This window comes from Natator depressus, chromosome 3 (genome assembly GCF_965152275.1).
Source record: "Natator depressus isolate rNatDep1 chromosome 3, rNatDep2.hap1, whole genome shotgun sequence".
NCBI classification, from domain to species: Eukaryota; Metazoa; Chordata; order Testudines; family Cheloniidae; genus Natator; species Natator depressus.
The window spans coordinates 151,856,511-151,876,312 of NC_134236.1; the positions used below are offsets into that span (position 1 = coordinate 151,856,511).

Here is a 19,802-nt window from a genome sequence, read left to right on the forward strand (position 1 = left end):
CGCATCTACAAGCCCTTCCATCTCCTGAGGGCCCCTTCCCTGTGCTCCCAGCTCCTAGCTTCCCCCCCCCCCAGCTCCCAGGGGACACCTCCATGTGCCCCCAGCTCCCAGCCCCCCCTCCCCCCAGCTTCCAGGGGCCTTCCCTGTGCCTCAGTGGTCCCAGCCCTCCCAGCTCCCAGGGCTCCCCCCCGTGCCCCAAGAGCCTGGGGTACCCCTCCCTTTGCCCCTAGCTCCCAGCACCCCTCCATGCCCACACATCTTCCAGGAGGCACCTTCTTCTGCCCCACCAATCCCAGCCTCCCAGTTCTCAGCCCCTCCTCGCCCCATTCTCCCCAGTTTTCAGGGGGTCCCTCACATCTTCAGGGTTCCCCTCCTGCATGCCACACTCTGACCTCACAGTTCCCCATGCTCCCCAGCTCTCATGGACTCCCCCTTTTTCTTACTCATCCCAAAGGGAGGTATTAGTGCAGGTGGTTGGGGATATTTCAGGAGCCAATCTTCCGCCATCACCACCCACCCTAGCTACCTTCAGTGGACTGGAGCATTTTAACCTCTCCCTCCCACAATAAGCCACCTTCCCTGGGACTGAGGAGGGGCACTTCAATATTGTGGATGCTCAGTATTGGGGTGGGGAGAGATCTGCCCTTCTGGAGCCCCCATGTCACCACAACATTGTGATTCCATCTGTGCAGCTCCGGTTCCCTCCACCCTTTCTCGGACTCTCAGGTCACCATGCTACTCTGCCAACACCAGCCTTCTGGTGCCCTTCTGTGACTGCGCCTCCCCTTGGGCTGCCAACCCTCTGGGGCTCTGGCAGAGGAGCTGGATGCTGTGCTGAGTGGGAGAGTTTGGGAGGTGCAGGAGAGATACGACTCTGCCCCAGAGCCGCTCACTCTATGAGAATGCGGAAGACTGCCTACTATATTGTCTTGGCTGTCTTGCTCAATGACCAAATGAGGGAATTCCTGTAACACTTGCTGGGGGAGTCAAAATGACTTCTGTGGGGTTTCCTATGATGCCCATCACCATGGCATCCAGATGTGAATCACTGCAAGGCAAGACCGGCCCTACGTGTGGGCAATGTGGGCAGGGGCGGTGCTGTGGTTAAGAGGCAAGAAGCAGGGTGGGCCTGAAGTGTGAGGTCATAGAAGGGAGTTTGGGGCAATGGGGGGGCGGGGGGAGAGGCAGTGGGGGCAGGGGCGATGGGGATGGGGTAGGGAGCCTGGGAAGGCAGCTGGGCCAGAGGCGGCAAAATACAAGTTTGCCCAGGGTACTATTTTCCCTAAGGCCAGCCCTGATTACTTCCTGAAAATATTTTTGACTCTTTTAAAGAAAATGTGAGAAAATAGCATAAAAATAATTGTCAACAAAAATACTGGGAATCACACTTTTAAAAATGTGTTGAATTGTATGTAAATTAGGGCTGCAGATTAATCGGAGTTAATCCATGTGATTAACACAAAACAAATTAACTAGATTAAAAAATAGTTGTGATTAATCACATTTTTAATCATACTCTTAAATAATAATAAAATGCCAATTTAAATTTATTATAAATATTTTTGGACTTTTTTGACATTTTCAAATATATTGATTTCAATTATAACACAGAATACAAAAGTGTATAGTGCTCACTTTATCTTATTGTTTTTGATTACAAATATTTGTACTGTAGTGTAATCTCTTTTTATCATGAAATATCTTACAAATGTAGAATTATTATTTTTTACATAATTGCACTCAAATACAAAACAATGTAAAACTTTAGAGCCTACATGTCCATTCAGTCCTCCCCTTTATTCAGCCAATTGCTAAGACAAACAAGTTTGTTTACATCTATGGGAGATAATGCTGCCCGCTTCTTAATTATAACATCACCTGAAAGTGAGAACAGGCATTCGCATGGCACTGTTGTAGCGGGCGTTGCAAGGTATTTATGTGCCAGACATGCTAAACATTCATATGCCCCTTCATGCTTCGACTTGCAGGCTCTAAATTTTACATTGTTTTGTTTTTTGACTAAGGTTATGTAAAAAAGCCCTACATTTGTAAGTTGCACTTTCACGATAAAGAGATTGCACTACAGTACTTGTATGAAGTGAATTGAAAAATACTGTTCTTTTCTTTATCTTTTTTACAGTGCAAATATTTATAATAAAAAATAACATAAAGTGAGCACTGTACACGTATTCTGAAATCAGTATATTTGAAAAGGTAGAAAAACATCCAAAATACTTATTATAAATTTAAATTGGTATTCTATTATTGTTTCAGTGCAATTAAAACTGCAATTAGTCACTACTATTTTTTTAATCTCACAATTAATTGTAATTCCTTTTTTAAATCATTTGACATCCCTAATGGACTTATATGTACAAACCTCTCACATATAGAAATTGAAGTTAAAATGTGTCTCTTGGGCGACAAGTGACATTTACGGATCCTTAAACTACATATTTTGACTCAATTGGATGTCTGCTTAGAAAAGAGTCTTTCATGGAATAACAAGAGTGTCGCATATAAGAGATAAAATACCTTATACTGTTTGAGAGAACTTGTATGGTTAAATATTTGAAATGTATGGTTTTAACAAACCTAATAAATATCACTTTACATAAAGTAACATCAAAACTGTGCTAGGTGTCCACTCTACAAGAAGAATGAAGACAGAGTCCCTGAAAATTTAAAATGCAAATGGGCAACATATAGATAGAGGAGAGGGGAATGGGATGCAACAACCCAAGCAGTAATGAAGTACAGGTTACAGGTTTTGACACTTCCACAATTTTTGGTTTAACTCTTTTGTCTTCTGTTTTGTTAAAAGTATATTGTGAGATGATTCTAGTTTTATGTTTTTGGAAATCTGAAGGTGGATTTTAATGGTTTGTTAACTTTTATGTAAATTGTTTATTTTACAGAAGTACTCGATGACAGCATTCCTGTAAGAAAGCTAAGAAATTTTTATCCAGGTGTTGCAGAACACAAAGATATTTCTAAATTAGTTGTGCTCCTCTCCTCATCTGTAAATTCCGTAAGAAAAGCAGCTAGTGAAGCACTGCAAGACTTTCAGAAATATAAGGTTCTGTGGACAGAAGACAGAGATGCTAAAGTTCAGGTAAATTTATTGATGAGCATTTCTAGAGGAGTATCATCTATAACAGGGGTACACAAAGGTCTTCCAGGGGGCATGTCAACTCACTGAGATTTTTGCCTAGTTTTACAACAGGCTCTAGAGCCGTGCAGTGGGACAGGGATCCCGCAGGTACCACAGGACCCACTGCCATAATACCAGGAGCAGGATAAAAATTCAACAAACAAGGCGGGAGCGGGTGGAAGTGGGTATTATGGGGTGGAAAGGAAGCAGGATTAAAATAATAATGCTCCCTTGCCACAAACAACTTGAACGCCCCAGCCAGCAACCATTGCTTTCTGGTTGCCCAGTTCTGAAGGCAGTGCCGCTGTCCGGAGCAGCGCAGAAATAAGGGGGGCAATACCATACCACTGCTATCCGGCCGCTGAATGACAAGGCTCACAAGTGAAAAACAGGCTTAATATCACACTGAAATGTAAGTAAAATATTTGTATTTCAGTTGGTTTATTTTATAATTATATGGCAAAAATGAGAAAGTAAGCAATTTTTCAGTAATAATGTTTTTTGACACTTCTGTAATTTTATGTCTGATTTTGTAAGCAAGTAGTTTTTAAGTGAGGTGAAACTTGGGGTACACAAGACAAATCAGACTCCTGAAGGGGATATAGTAGTCTGGAAAGGTTGAGAACCACTTCTCTATAAGTCTCTTCATCTTCTAAAATAAGAAGACAACTGAAGAAGATTGGAGGAAAAGGATGTGGAAATAAATTGAATAACAGCTGAAAGAAATCCTTACAGCAACAGGAGTAAACTATATATACTGTATTTTTCCTAAGCAGGAGCACCCCACAAGTGAGGTTAGGGTATATTTACACTGTGATTAAACCCACCCACGACTGGCTTGCGTCAGCTGACTCGGGCTCACAAGGTTTGGGCTGTAGAGTTGTAAAATTGCGGTATAGATGTTCAAGCTCAGGCTGGAGCCTAGGCTCTGGGACCCTCCCCCTTTGCGGGGTCCCAAAGCTTGGGTTCCAGCCATAGGCGGCAATTTCCCCTCTTCCCCGTGAGTGCTTGATTCCCCTCCCTGCCTCCAGGCCCTGCCCCCACTCCACCCCTGGCAATTTGGCCATCCTGATGGCAATGGGGCAGGCTCATGCTGTGGAATGCCTATTCTGGGCCCGTGAAACAAGCACAGACTGGTGGGACCACATAGTGTTGCAGGTCTGGGATGATTCCCAGTGGCTGCGAAACTTTCGCATGCATAAGGGCACTTTCATGGAACTTTGTGACTTGCTTTCCCCTGCTCTGAAGCACAAGAATACCAAGATGAGAGCAGCCCTCACAGTTCACAAGTGAGTGGCGATAGCCCTCTGGAAGCTTGCAATGCCAGACAGCTACCAGTCAGTCAGGAATCAATTTGGAATGGGCAAATCTATTGTGGGAGCTGCTGTGATCCAAGTAGCCAACACAATCACTGAGCTGCTGCTAGCAAGAGTAGTGACTAGCAAGAGTAGTAGTGGGAAATGTGCAGGTCACAGTGGACGGCTTTGCTGCTACAGGATTCCCTAACTGTGGTGGGGTGATAGATGGAATGCATATCCCTATCTTGGGACCGGACCACCAAGGCAGCCAGTACATAAACTGAAAGGGGTACTTTTCAATAGTGCTGCAAGCACTAGTGGATCACAAGGGATGTTTCACCAACATCAACGTGGGATGGCTGGGAAAGGTACATGACGCTCGCATCTTCAGGAACTCTGGTCTGTTTCAAAAGCTGCAGGAAGGGACTTTATTCCCAGACCAGAAAATAACCGTTGGGGATGTTGAAATGCCTATAGTTATCCTTGGGGACCCAGCCGACCCCTTGCTCATATGGCTCATGAAGCTATACACAGGGAGCCTGGACAGTAGTCAGGAGCTGTTCAACTGTAGGCTGAGCAAGTGCAGAACGGTGGTTGAATGTGCATTTGGATGTTTAAAAGCACGCTGGTGCAGTTTACTGACTCGGGTAGACCTCAGCGAAGCCAATATTCCCATTGTTATTACTGCTTGCTGTGCGCTCCACTACCTGTGAGAGTAAGGGGGAGACATTTATGGCAGGGTGGGAAGTTGAAGCAAATCGCCTGGCTGCTGATTACACGCAGCCAGACACCAGGGCAGTTAGAAGAGCACAGCAGGGCACGCTGCACATCAGAGAAGCTTTGAAAATCAGTTTCATGGCTGAGCAGGCTACTGTGTGACAGTTCTGTTTGTTTCTCCTTGATGAAAACCCGCCCCCTTTGTTCACTCTACTTTCCTGTAAGCCAACAGCCCTCCCCTCCCGCCTTTGATCATTGCTTGCAGAGGCAATAAAGTCATTGTTGTTTCAAATTGATGCATTCTTTATTAATTCATTACACAAATGGGGGGAGAACTGCCAAGGTAGCCCAGGGGGGGTGGGGGAGGAGGGAAGCACAGGGTGAGGTGGGGTGGGAGAGGAGGGAAGGACAAGGCCACACTGCACTTCAAAACTTATTGAATGCCAGCCTTCTGTTGCTTGGGCAGTCCTCTGGGGTGGAGTGGTTGGGTGCCCGGAGGGCCCCCCTCCCCACCGCATTCTTGGGCGTCTGGGTGAGGAGGCTATGGAACTTGGGGAGCAGGCAGTTGATTACACAGGGGCTGCAGTGGCGGTCTGTGCCTTTCCTGCACCTCAACCATACGCTGGAGCATATCAGTTTGATCCTCCAGTATCTTCAGCATTGCATCCTGCCTCCTTTCATCATGCTGCTGCCACCTCTCCTGTTGCTCCAGCCATCTGACCTCATGTTCATTTTGTGCTTTCCTGGACTCTGCTATTGTCTGCCTCCATGCATTCTACTGGGCTCTTTCAGTTGGGTGGACTGCATGAGCTCAGAGAACATTTCATCGCAAGTGCATTTTTTTTTCGCCACCTTATCTGTGCTAGCCTCTGGGATGGAGATGCTAGTTGCAACGTTGAAACATTTGCAGCTGTGGGAGGAAAAAAAGGAAAAAATTGAAAAAGACACATTGGCCATTTAAAAGGAGGGGCTGATGTTTTCGGGTTAATGTGCAGCACAAACCCAACTAACCCCCCCACCCCCAATCCTCTGGGATGATCGCCTGCCCCCCTGCCCCCACCATGTGGCTAATAGCAGGGATGATTTCTTTCCAGCTACAGGCAAACAGCCCAGGAGGAACGGACATCTCTGAACGTCCCCTGAATAAAATTCCCCTATTTCAACAAGGTGACCATGAATGATATCACTCTCCTGAGGATAACACAGAGAGATAAAAAATGGATGTTGCTTGAACGCCAGCAAACACCGGGACCACACGGTGCCATGCTTTCTTATGCAATGATTCCAGACTACGTGCTACTGGCCTGCCATGGTAAAGTGTCCTACCATGGAAGATGCAATAAGGCTACCCTCCCCAGAAACCTTTTGCAAAGACTTTGGGAGTACCTCCAGGAAAGCGTCACTGAGATATCCCTGGAGGATTTCCGCCCCATCCCCAGACACGTTAACAGACTTTTCCAGTAGCTGTACTGGCCACGAATGCATCTCAAGTCTTCAGGGCAAAGTAATCATTAAACACGCTTGTGAGCTGTAGCTCACGAAAGCTTATGCTCAAATAAATTGGTTAGTCTCTAAGGTGCCACAAGTACTCCTTTTCTTTTTGCTTTTAAACCCTGTATTATATTTACAAAGGTACACTCACCAGAGGTGTCTTCTCTGCCTTCAAGGTCCGGGAGCCCGGGTTGGGAGGGTATTGGATCCAGGGTGATAAACAGTTCCTGGCTGTCGGGGAGAACGGTTTCTCCGCTTGCCTAGTGTGTGCTGTCTTCAACATCCCCCTCCTCATCATCTTCCTCGTCCCCAAAATCCTCATCCCTGTTGCGTGAGACTCCCCCCTTGCAGGAGTCCATGTACAGGGGTGGGGCAGTGTTAGGGGCACCCCCTAGAATTGCATGCAGCTCATCATACAAGCAGCATGTCTGGGGCTCTGACCCCGAGTGGGCGTTTGCCTCTTGGGTTTTTTGGTAGGCTTGCCTAGCTCCTTAAGTTTCACGTGGCACTGCAGCGGGTCCCTGTTATAGCCTCTGTCCTTCATGCCCTTGGAAATTTTTTCAAATATTTTGGCATTTTGTCTTTTGGAACGGAGTTCTGATAGCACAGATTTGTCTCCCCCCTACAACAATCAGATCCAGAACCTCCTGTTCGGTCCATGCTGGAGCTCTTTTGCAATTCTGGAACTCCATGGTCACCTCTGCTGATGAGATCTGCACAGTCACCTGTGCTGATCAGCTTGCCACACTGGCCAAACAGGAAATGAAATTCAAAAGTTGCGGGGTTTTTCCTGTCTACTTGGCCAGTGCATCCGAGTTCAGAGTGTTGTCCAGAGCTGTCACAATGGAGCACTGTGGGATAGCTCCCGGAGGCCAATACCATCGAATTGCATCCACACTAACCCAAATTTGACCTAGTGATGTCAATTTCAGCGCTTATCCCCTCATCGGGGAGGAGTACAGAAATCAATTTTCGGAGCCCATTAAGTCGACAAAAATGGCTTCGTTGTGTGTACGGGTGCGGGGTTAAATCGATCTAACGCTGCTAAATTCGACCTAAACTCATAGTGTAGACCAGGGCTGATAATATGGTGAGCAGCACTAAAAAATGGAAATTTACTGCAGCATAATAGTCTTTTACCATGACATTTACTTTTACGGTTGCATTTTCTATTATTTATATTTAGAATTAAAAATACCTCAAATTCTGCAATTAATTAAACTACTCTGAGTAATTAATGTCCAGAATTTTGTGGCACCCAGCATATTTAATGTTAGAGAAGGATGTATATTTCTTGATAAAATAACATTTTATAAGGATGTTTCTTGAAAAAAGCACAAAAGTGGGAGCGGCTAAAGAGAGGGATATAAATTAGACTGAGCTGTTATTGTTTCTACTTTGTGTATTGCGAATATGGGCTCCTACTTAGGGAGACAGATGCTTCCAGGTGCGTTCAGATAGAACTCTGGAAAGTGCAGTGCCCTTTGGAACTATGAATGTACCTAGCCCCAGCTGTCATTTAGTTCCTCCTCACCTCCGTCAACTTAAGGTCAGAAGCTCCAGTCTTCACATTCAATCTTTCATTGGCTTTTCATTTTAAAAATCTCCAAAATAATCATTTATATTGAGCTATTTTTTGTGTTTTCTCTGTTTTTATAATTGGGCTAGATAGATTTAGGTAGTTCCACACTGTTGCATAAGTCTCTGCAGTTGTCTTTGGCTCTATGCCCTGTTATATGCTGGCTTGTTAACCCTATTCTTCAGTTCTTCTTCAAGTGCTGTCTCTGTGGGTGCTCCACTCTAGGTGTCGGTGCATCCCAGCACTGTTGATCGGAGATTTCGGTAGCAGTGCCTGGTCGGGACGCAGGCGCTCAGTTGGTATCTCCCGTCTCATTGGAATCTTCCTGAGCGCCTGCGTCCCGCACCCCCCTCAGTTCCTTCTCAACCGTCCCCGGCTGAAGACGGGACTCGGGGCAGTGCTACTTCTCTTCCCTGGTCTCTGTAGGAAAAAAGTAACAAAGAATATAGAAATAGTTATTAGTTACATCCCAGTTGTTTCCCTTCCTTTAGTGTAGTTACATAGTTAATTAGTTAAAAAACAAAAACAAAAAAACTTTTCGCTTCAGGCTTGTCTCCTGCTGAGACACTCTCCGCTGCCGTTCTAGTTCACAATGCCAGGGGCTTCAGGATACAAAAAGTGTTTCCTGTCAGGACTCCATGCCACAGTCCGATGGGCACTCACATTGTGTGAAGTGTCTCGGGGAAACCCACATTCCCGCAAAGTGCCTCCACTGTACAAGCCTCAAGTCAAGGGCTCGGCGCGACAGGGACCTGCAGCTTAAAGTGCTTCTGGTGGAAAAATCCCTGCAGCCGCTTTCGGAGACAGGGAATGTTAAACCCGCTCCTACACGCTCCCTGGCCAGATCCGAACCAATGGGGAGCATTGCTTCACCCTCTTTGGAACAGAGGCAAGAAGCACAGCAGTCTCATAGGAGAGACTCTGACAAGGGTAAAGGGTCTCCCGTGAGATCCTTACCCTCTGTGCGACAACGCCACAGGCAGGCGCCTCAGCTCTTTCTAAAGCCTCAGCCACAGCTCCTGCAGACCGCAGAGGCAGGACCTGACCTCCCGTACCGGGAAGGTTTCCACAGCACCGAGTGCCTCAGTGCTAAAAATAGCTGCGGTGCTGGCTGTGCACTCTGCCCCAGTGCCGACAAGGACGTCACCACCAACCGCCTCCGCGTTTAAAATAGCCGCAGTGCTGACTGCACGCTCTGCCCCGGTACCGGGAAGAATGTCGGCACCGAGCCTGCCTCCTACCCCAGCACCAGCAGCGGACCCCCTGCAGGGAACCTCCAACAGACCCATGCACCACTGACACTTTCACTTGCTAATGTGCTACAGCACAGTCCAGGCTCAGCGCAGCCCAGGGAGGAGGAGTAACAGTTCCTCACTCAGTGTGACCTCTCAGTGCCACCTGAGCCTAACTCTCCACTCCTGGATACACAAGGCTCACTCTTCTAACAGCCCCTTTCACCACCTGGACTGGCTACCTTCACTGACAGCGAACCCGATATACAGCAGCAGGTGGAGTTCTCCCCACCTGCCTCTCCTCCTCCACCAGACCCTCTTCCACCTCAGGCTATGGTCCACAGCCACCAGCCTCAGTTTCCCTACTTCGCTCCCCCCCCGCCCCGTGGACGGCACCTGGGTTCTCCTACCCTATGCCTTGGCCCCAGTGGTACCCTTGGCCACATCCTCCTACCACTCATCCTCAGACCTCTTCCACGAAACCACTACCTGCTTCTGTGCCTCGATCTCCAGCTCCGTCCACTTCTAGAATACCAGAACCCCTTCCTGAGAATGTAAGCTATGAACCATATCCTGACTCACTGAACCCTAATTCTCCATCTGCTCCAGACGGAGCCCTCTCCCCCTGGCCTCCACAGAACATGGACGACTGTAAACAATTTCAAGAGCTTTTCAAGAGGGTGGCACTCAGTCAAGACATCCCCCTAGAAGAGGTTCAGGAGACACAACACAAACTCCTCAGAATCCTTCAACCCTCTGCACCCTCAAAGATCGCGCTCCCTATAAATGAAGCACTCCTGGAACCAGCTGACACTCCCTGGCAAACTCCAGCTTCATTATTACCTAGCTGCAGAAAGGCTGAACTTAACTACTATGTTCCTGCTAAGGATGCTGACTTCCTATTTTCTCACCCACAACCGAACTGTCTTGTCATAGATGCAGTCACACAAAGGGCGAAACAGCCACAATATCCGCCCATCCTGCAAGACAAGGACCTTAAACGCCTTGACGTCTTGGATCACAAGGTTTACACATCCTCCACTCTACAATTCAGGATTGCAAACTACTCTGCACTCCTCGCCAGCTACGACTTTGATAACTACAATAAACTTTTTGAATTTGCCTCCGACATTCCAGAGGATAGGAGAGCGGACTTTAAATCAATTCTGAGCGAGGGCCAGTTGATTTCCAGAATGGCCCTACAAGCCTCTTTAGACACGGCGGACACAGTAGTCCGTACTACTGCAACTGCTGTGGTTATGCACAGATCTTCATGGCTTTCTACATCTGGCATCCCTAAAGATCTGCAGACCAAAGTGCAGGACCTCCCCTTTGATAAAGACAAACTGTTTTCCAAAAAAACCCGATGAACTACTTCACACTATGAAAGATTCTAGAGCGACACTGCGCACCCTGAGTATTCACCCCTCTCTTCCCAGGAGACGACGATACCAACCTTACCAAAGACCACACACACAACAATATTATCGGCCTCAACCCAAACCATATGATGTAAATAGGAATCGCTCTAGACCCCCTAAGCGCAGACAAAATCAAGCTCAAGCAACCACCTCCCACCCATCCGGGAATAAACAACAATTTTGAAACGTTGGTCGAGGGTCTGCACGACCACCCCTTGATTCCACAGCCTACTTGCCCATTTGGCCACCGCCTCCAGAGTTTCCAACATGCCTGGCAGCATATTACACAGGATCGCTGGGTCCTCGAAATAGTTCAGTCCAGTTACTCTATCCCATTCATATCCTATCCTCCTACTCTTCCCCCTTCCCCGTCCCTCTTCAGGGACCCCTCTCACGAGCACCTACTTCATGTAGAAGTGGTTCATCTTCTCCAGCTAGGCGCAGTGGAACCTGTGCCAACGCAACATCGAGAGAAAGGGTTCTACTCCCATTACTTCCTGACCAGAAAAAGACCGGGGATGGAGGCCTATACTAGATCTACGCCAACTGAACAAATTTTGAGGATACAAAAATTCAAGATGGTCGCACTGGACACAGTAATTCCTGCACTGGATCAAGGGGACTGGTTCACAGCCCTCGACCTACAGGACGCTTATTTTCATATATCAATTCATCCAGCTCACAGATGCTTCTTATGATTCACGATCGGTCATGACCATTTTCAATACGGAGTTCTTCCTTTTGGCCTCTCCACAGCGCCGAGAGTCTTTTCCAAAACTCTAGCCGTGGTCGTGGCTCACCTCCACAAACATGGAGTCACACTTTTCCCCTAACTGGACGGTTACCTCATCAAGGGCAACTGCTATGGCGAGACACTTCAAGCTACCTGTTTCGCCATCTCCCTCTTTCACAGCCGAGGCCTCCAAATAAATATCCAAAAATCCACCCTGACACCTACACAACAGATTGAGTTCATCGGAGCTCATCTCGACTCAATCCAGAGCAGAGCCTCACTCCCGTATCACAGATTCCTTGCTATCATGCAGCTCATACGCACGCTCTCTATTCGTCCCAGGACACAGGCAAGAATCTGTCCACAGCTCCTTGGTCACATGGCAGCCACCACCTTTGTGGTCCAGTATGCCAGGCTACACATGAGATATCTTCAGGGCTGGCTCAATTCCAATTTCAAACGCAACAGAGACACCTTAGGGATGCTGCTAACTCCTCCTCCCAATGTTCTAGCTTCCCTACATGGGTGTACAAGACCAGAAAACCTCTGCACAGGGGTTTCCTTCCAGCAACGATCCCCAACGCTCATGCTCACCACGGACGCTTCCCTAATCGGTTGGAGAGTGCATCTAGGTGGACACAGGGCACAAGGCCGGTGGTCCGCATCAGAGATGCACCGACACATAAATCTCTTAGAGCTCAGAGCAGTGAGGCGAGCATGCCTTCACTTTCTTCCCCTCATAAAGAACAAATCAATTCTGGTCTTAATAGACAACATAGCATGTATGTACTACATCAACAGACAAGGGGGAGCCCAATCACATTCCCTTTGCATGGAAGCCATCAGACTATGGAATTGGTGCATACAACATCAAATACAAATCATCGCTTCCTACCTACTAGACTGCCACAACACTACTGCTGACGCAGACACTTCTCAACAGAACACGAATGGGAACTGCATCCCACAATGCTTCAACAGCTCTTCTCCCTCTGGGGCACCCCATCAATAGACGTCTTTGCCACAATCCAGAATCGAAAATGTTGACTGTTTTGCTCCAGAGCGGGACTCGGGACTGCATCCCTAGGAGATGCGTTCCTCATCCCATGGCACAGCTCTCTCCTCTACGCCTTCCCACCAATCCCTCTGCTACACAGGGTTCTTCGGAAGATCGTAGACGACAAGGCCTGGGTCATCCTTTTTGCCCCAGATTGGCCAAGACAGACGTGGTATCCTTACCTACTCCGCATGTCCTCCCGTCATCCACAGGCTCTCCCCAACAGGCCAGATCTCCTTTCCCAGGACAATGGACGGGTTCTTCACCCCCAACTCCAAAAGCTCCACCTGACAGCCTGGTTCCTTCATGGTTCCAAACCCATGAACTAGCCTGTTCCAAGCAAGTCTGATACGTCCTCCTGCACAGTAGATAAGACTCCACTCATAAAACTTACCTGCAGAAGTGGAAGCGTTTCACCCTCTGGTGCTAACGTAATCACTTAACACCCAATACTGTGACCCTCCCTAACATTCTAGACTACCTCCAGAAACTAAAACAGGACAGACTTTTGCTCAGCTCCATCAAAGTACACCTGGCGGCGCTTACTACCTTCCACGACCTGTTAGAAGGTTATTCACTCTTTACCCACCCCACGATAAAACGATTTCTCACGGGCCTGCAAAATCTCTACCCTGAAATTTACCAAACAGCAGCTACATGGAATCTTAACCTCGTTCTTCACACTCTCATGAAACCTCCATTCAAGCCTTTGGCTACCTCCTCTCTTCTCCATATGTCCATGAAGGTAGCTTTCTTAGTTGCAATAACATCAGCAAGGAGAGTAGGTGAAATAAGCGCCCTGATGGCCCATCCTCCCTATACAATCTTCTCCAAAGACAAAGTCACTCTGAGACTACATCCTAAATTTCTCCCTAAGGTGGTATCCACCTTCCACCTTAACCAACCGATATTCTTGCCTACTTTTTATCCCAAACCGCACAAGACTCAACATGAGGCATCCCTGCATACTCTCGACGTCAGGCGAACAATCGCCTTTTACTTAGACAGGACTAAGCCATTTTATAAATCTCCATGACTCTTTGTCTCCATCACCGAAAGATATGGCTATCTCCAAACAATGTCTGTCCAAATGGATCTCTGACTGCATCAGATCCTCTTACTGTATTCAAAATATTCAGCCTCCCAAAGGCATTAGAACTCATTCCACTCGAGCTATGTCGACATCCGTTGCCTTCCTACATAACGTACCCATTTCTGACATCTGTAGAGCAGCTTCATGGTCATCTGAACACACATTTGCCAAACACTATGCTATCATGCAAGATACCATGGCAGACACCATAGTAGGCCATACAGTACTCTCTACAGTACTCACTGCCGCATCTCCAAAGTCCCACCGAACATAGTGGGAACTGCTGCACATTCACCTAGAGTAGAGCACCCACAGGGAGTGCACTCGAAGAAGAAGGGGGAGGTACTCACCTTGCAGTAACTGAAGTTCTTCGAGATGTGTGTCCCTGTGGGTGCTCCACTCCCCACTCTCCTCCCCTCCACTTTGGAGTACTAGTATAATCGCTCCACGGTAGAGGAGGAACTGGGGGCGGTGTGGGACACAGGCGCTCAGGAAGATTCCAACGAGATGGGAGATACCAACTGAGTGCCTGAGTCCTGACCAGGCACTGCTACTGAAAATCTCTGATCAACAGCGCCGGGATGCACCGACACCTAGAGTGGAGCACCCACAGGGACACACATCTCGAAGAACTTCAGTAACTGCAAGGTGAGTAACTTCCCTTCTGGTTTGTTCATTGATGTAATTAACATTATTAGATTTTAAGGCCAGAAGGATCATTAGATCATCTAGTCTAACTTTCTGTATAATGCAAGTTATCAAACCTTACCCTTCCATCGTGCCAAGTAACTTGTATTTGACTAAAGCATATTTTCCAGAAAGGCATCCAGTCTTGATATGAAGACATCAAAAAATTGAGAATCTACCAGTTGTCTTGGTAGTTTGTTCTAATTGTTAATCCCCCTTACTGTTAAAAATTTGTGCTTTATTTCTAATTTGAATTTGTTTGGCTTTAGCTTCCAGCCATCGGTTCTTCTTATGCCTTTATTTGCTAAATTCAAGAGCCCTTTAGTACACAGTATTTTCTCCCTGTGAAGGTACTTTCACCATAATACATCATAATCAAGTTACCTCTCAGTATTCTTTTTGATAAGCTAAACAGATTGAGGCCTTTACATCTCTCACTGTGAGGCATTTTTTTCCAATCTTTGAATCATTTTTATGAATCTTTTGTGCAGCCTCTTAAATTTTTCAACATCTGTTATAAATGTGGACACCAGAACTGTATGTAATATTCTAGTATCAATATCACCAATGCTTTTTTCAGAGGTAAAATCTCCTCCCTATTCCTATACACTACTCTCCCGTTTATACATCCAAGGATTTCATTAGCTCCTTTTGTCATAGCATCACAGTTGGAGCCCATGTGAAGTTGCTTGTCCACTTCGATCGCTAAATCCTTTTCAGAATCACTGTTGACCAAGATACAGTCCCCCATTCTGTAGGTATAACCTACATTCTTTGGTTCTAGAGGTGTGACCTTGCACTTGTATTAAAATGCATTATGTTTGAATGGACCCAGCTGACCAAGTGATTCAGATTGCTCACTGTATGTAGGACCCTACCAGTTTCACAGTCCATTTTGATCAATTTCACAGCCAGAGGATTTAAAAGTCAGTCAGTTTAATGTTTTCAGATGTTTACATCTGAAATTTCACAGTGTTTTAACCATGGGGGTCCCAATCCAAAAGGTACCTGGAGGTGGTCTGATTCCCCGCCCCCCAGAGGAGCTGTGAAGGGGAAGGACAAGTCCTGTCCCTCCCCAGCCCAGCAGTGACTCACAGTTAGGAGCCCCTGGCTGGGGTCCTCCCAGCAGCAGTGGGAGATCGAACCCACCTCCACAAGCCTCCTCTGGCTGCAGGAACCTCTGGGGCTGCTGCCCAGCCCCAGAGTTTCCTGCAGCAGGGGGAGGCACTATGGGGTGGGTCTGATCTCCCCCTGAGAGAGGCCATGCCACAGAAGGATAAGTCCTGCCCCTCCACAGCCCAGCGGGGACTTGCAGCTAGGAGCCCTCGGCTGGGCGCTCCCAGCAGCATGGCAGGAGATCAGATTTCACAGGGAAGGGCTTATATCACAGTCTGAGACATGTTTTTCACAGCCGTGAAATTGGTAGGGCCCTAACTATATGACTGCCCTGTCCTTTTTATTATTTACCAATTCCGCCAATCTTTGTGTTACCTGCAAATTTTATCAGCAGTGATTTTATATTACTTCCAGATTGTTGAAAATATTGAATAGCAATGGACCTAGTAGCAATTCCTGTGGAACTTCAGTAGAAAAACCCAAATTCCATGATTATTTGCCATTGACAACTACTTTTTGAGATCTGTCAGCTAGCCAGTTCTTAATCCATTTAATATTTTGTGACAGGATCACCCCTGAGCTTGTGGCAAAGCGCTGCTGGGTCCTTGGGCAGATGTACAAGACAAAACTATTTTATTTGACTGTCATGCCCTTCTGGTGGGTACCATCTGCAACAGCTGTACTCAGCAATAGCATGCAAGTCACTAGTCTTAAATCAAAATTATAATTCCGTATGAGTCATACCTTCCCTCAGGGAGGCTCTCACAAGCAGCAGTCCTTCAAGCAATTCTTGACCATACCCAGGCATCTCTCACAGAGTGAGAGCAGGAGGTCTGGTCTCCCTCTCATCCACCTCCCAACTGATCTGGGTTCTCCCCACAAGCCTGACACTTATTGCCGGCATAGTTGGGTTGGGCTGATTGAGTCCACAGAAGTGGCCAGGATGGAAATTTTATATCCCACCACATATGTGCTTAACAGAAATTGTATGGTGCTATGTTTTTAATCAGCATATTATGTGGCACTAAATCAAATGCCTTATCTTAGCAATATTTCTGTCTTTAAATTGTGATTATCATGATGGAGCAAGATGTTGATCATGGATTAACATTCCTAGTATTTGAGTTAAGGTTATTCCATATTGGCACTCATTAGGACCAGTTAGTCAAGGCTTAAACTCCTTCTCTTAGAGAAAGTTTTAATGAAGCTACCTACCGTTAAAAAGCCTATATGTTTAGAGATAGGGTTAATTTAGAGCAACAAGACTATTTTGAAGACTAACTCCAAAAAGTCTTCAGGATTGAAGAAATCCAGAGGCAGTAGAGATGAGCTGAATTCAGCATTAATTACTTCTTCCTTGGTGTTGAAGAGGAAGTATGATCATTGCTCTGAGACTTGTTCAGAAAGCAAGAAAGCCTATGTTTTATAGTAAATTGACTGCTTCACTTTAAAGAGACTCAGTGCTGAACCTCCTTTGCTTTGAGCGGGATTGGGAGCAGAAGTGTGCTTTGATATTGTTCACTTTGGTTTCACCCATCCTAATAGTGTCCTCTTGTTAATGGAGTATCCAGTACCCAATGACTGTGGGTCACTTCCCTTGGAAAACATTCTGACTGTGAGGACAAATCTGATTAGGAAGATGTGGGTGCTGATCCTGTCCCAGATAATTGACTGACATTAATTTGTCAACATCCCTAGATGAGGATGTAGCTATATTCTCAGTTTTTCCATATGATGACCAAAACCAATTTCACTAGATGTCATCTAGGGTGGCAGAATGATTTTAGTGTGTCTCTTCAGGAGAAGACCCATCTTTTACTTGATGTTCTGGGATTCCTAGATTCACAGAATACAAGGTCATAAAGGACCACTATGATCTGACCTCCTGAATAATACAGGCCATCGGACTTCCCTGAATTAATTCCTGTTTGAACTAGAGCACATCTTTTAGAAGAAACGTGCAAACTTAATTTAAAAATTGTCAGTGATAGATAATCCACTACAACCCATGGCAAGTTGTTCCAGTGGTTAATTAACTTAAGTGTTAAAACTTTTCTATTTCCTTTATTTCCAGTTTGACTTTCTCTGGCTTCAACTTCTTCTTTGAGTTACTGTGCCTGTGTGTATTGTATGTGTGGGTAAGTGTGCGCACTGTGTCCCCAAGCCTGGAACTTCTTCATAGCAGTGTCTTTTGATCTGCATATGCACAGTGACTCTCCTTGTGCTCCCAACCGAGGGTATAAGAGGCAGTGGGGGTCAATGTTTCTCTAGTTCTTTCTTACAGCTGGATGGCCTGAGTTGGAATCATGTCATCCTTTGTTATTGCAGAATCTGTAAAATTTAATTGTAAATAGTTTATATCTTACCTTAGGAATTTTAGTTAGTGTATAGTTTAGTATAGAATAGAAAACTCCCCTTCCCCTTTCCCAGTTGAGGTGAAATCTTTCCTGGTCCTGAGAGTATGCCCAGGGTCCTGGGATTCAAGAACTGTGTCTCCTGCCCTCACTCCTTCTCCATCAGTGACGAGCATCACAGGTGCCTATACTCTCTAAGTGAGGCACATATCTTTGAAGTGCAATATCTGTAAATCCTTCTTGCCCAGAGCTAAAGATGCCTGAGAGCTGTGACTGAAAGTCTCTGATGGAAGAAGCTATGAGGCCCTGCTCTGACACAGGCCCAAGAGACCCCCTGTACATCCGCTTCAGCTGACCAGCAGTGCCTCTCCAAGCACAAGCATTGGAGCAGAGCCCTTAACAAACCAAGGGCTCATCACACAGGACTCCCCAAGTGAGTCATAGACACTTGCATGAGCATAAGGACAGAACCCTGCATCGGATTGTCCAGGAGAAATGTGTTTCCTCCCCGAACTGGTCCAGGTTGGGTGAGACATTGTGTATGGAACCCTCAGAAGCAGCTCTGCCGAGACCCTCAGGCTGCAGGGTAAGGTGTGGGAAAAGAGGGATTCAACAGTGACTGACGGTGGCCGGGGCAGAAAGATAAATGCTTTCCAGTCCTATCTATGAGTGCAGGTATCATCTCGTCATTCCAAAGTCCGCCTGGCTCTGTCCCATTAACTGGGCCCTTTAGGCATTTGTACTGGAACTCCTTGGACTCTGGGCCATACAGAGACCTTTGTAATGCTGGAGGATATCTTCCTTCCTTACCTGCAGTCTCCACTCTTTTTGGGCCCTGCCCTCCTGAGAGACGTCCTTACCCTGGAGGAAGAACGGTTGCTGTTGTCTCAGGAGAGGTCTGTTTTCGATCCATTGGGCAGGAACTTCTCAGTACCAGCGGTACCATTGCTACCAATGCAACTGTCCTCAGAATCGGAGGACTGGAGAAGATAGCTGCACTAGTATCTCCGCAAAGGCCGAAGAGTCCTGACAGACAGCCAAGGCATTATTATCCCTCCAGTTATGAACCCCCACCCCGGGACACTTGGTATTGGTTCCTGCGGGGGGGTCCACCATGACCTATGGATTCTTCCTTCTGGCCTTATTGGGGCTCCCTGGTAGGAACTTCTCAGGAGTCATACCGCTTCTCCCCCTCTCATCAGCTGGTTCCATCAATGTGTGAGGAGGAAGAACCAGACCTGGTTCCACTGGTACTGCTGGTTCTGATGGGGGCTTCCTTATAGTCTCTGGATGCTGCAACCACTCCATCATCCTCTCCACTGGATAACCACTGGCAATAGCAGGAGTTGTTGCAAAGGGTCACTAATGATCTACATATCCTGCTAGAGGAGGCTCAGGACCCTCAACATTGATTCCTGGACATTTTATAACCACAGGGACCAACCAGGAGGCCCTTCCAATCAATGAGGCCATATTAGAACCGGCCAGAGCATCTGGTACACACCAGGATCTCGTGCTCCTATGCCAAAAAGAGCCAAAAGATGCTATTTTGTGCTGGCCAAGAGTGCTGACTTCTTGTTTTCCCATCTGCACCTAAGTCGTTGGTGGTACAGGCAGCTATGGAGAGAGCTTGGCCACATTACCAAAAATCTACCCTGCCAAATAAAGGGTCAAAGAGACTGCACCTCCTGGGTAGGAAGGTATTCTCCTTCAGAGGCCTCCAATTTCATATAGCTAATTACCACACTTTATTAGCAAAATACAATTTTAACACCTACAGAATGTTGCAGAATTTAAAGACAAACTGCCCATGGAAGACTGAGCCCAGTTTCTATCCTCTCTGGACAAGGGGAAATTGGTAGCAAAGGTG

General features: G+C 46.7%; 1 protein-coding gene across 1 annotated transcript in view; it reads left to right on the plus strand.

The window, feature by feature from the left end:
* The window catches only part of DNAH8 (dynein axonemal heavy chain 8), a 577,557-nt gene that overhangs the window by 196,235 nt on the left and 361,520 nt on the right, over nt 1-19,802 (plus strand). The window contains exon 26 of the mRNA XM_074949111.1: nt 2,919-3,115. Coding sequence (XP_074805212.1) covers nt 2,919-3,115 — 197 coding nt within the window. The remainder of the gene's footprint in view (nt 1-2,918; nt 3,116-19,802) is intronic.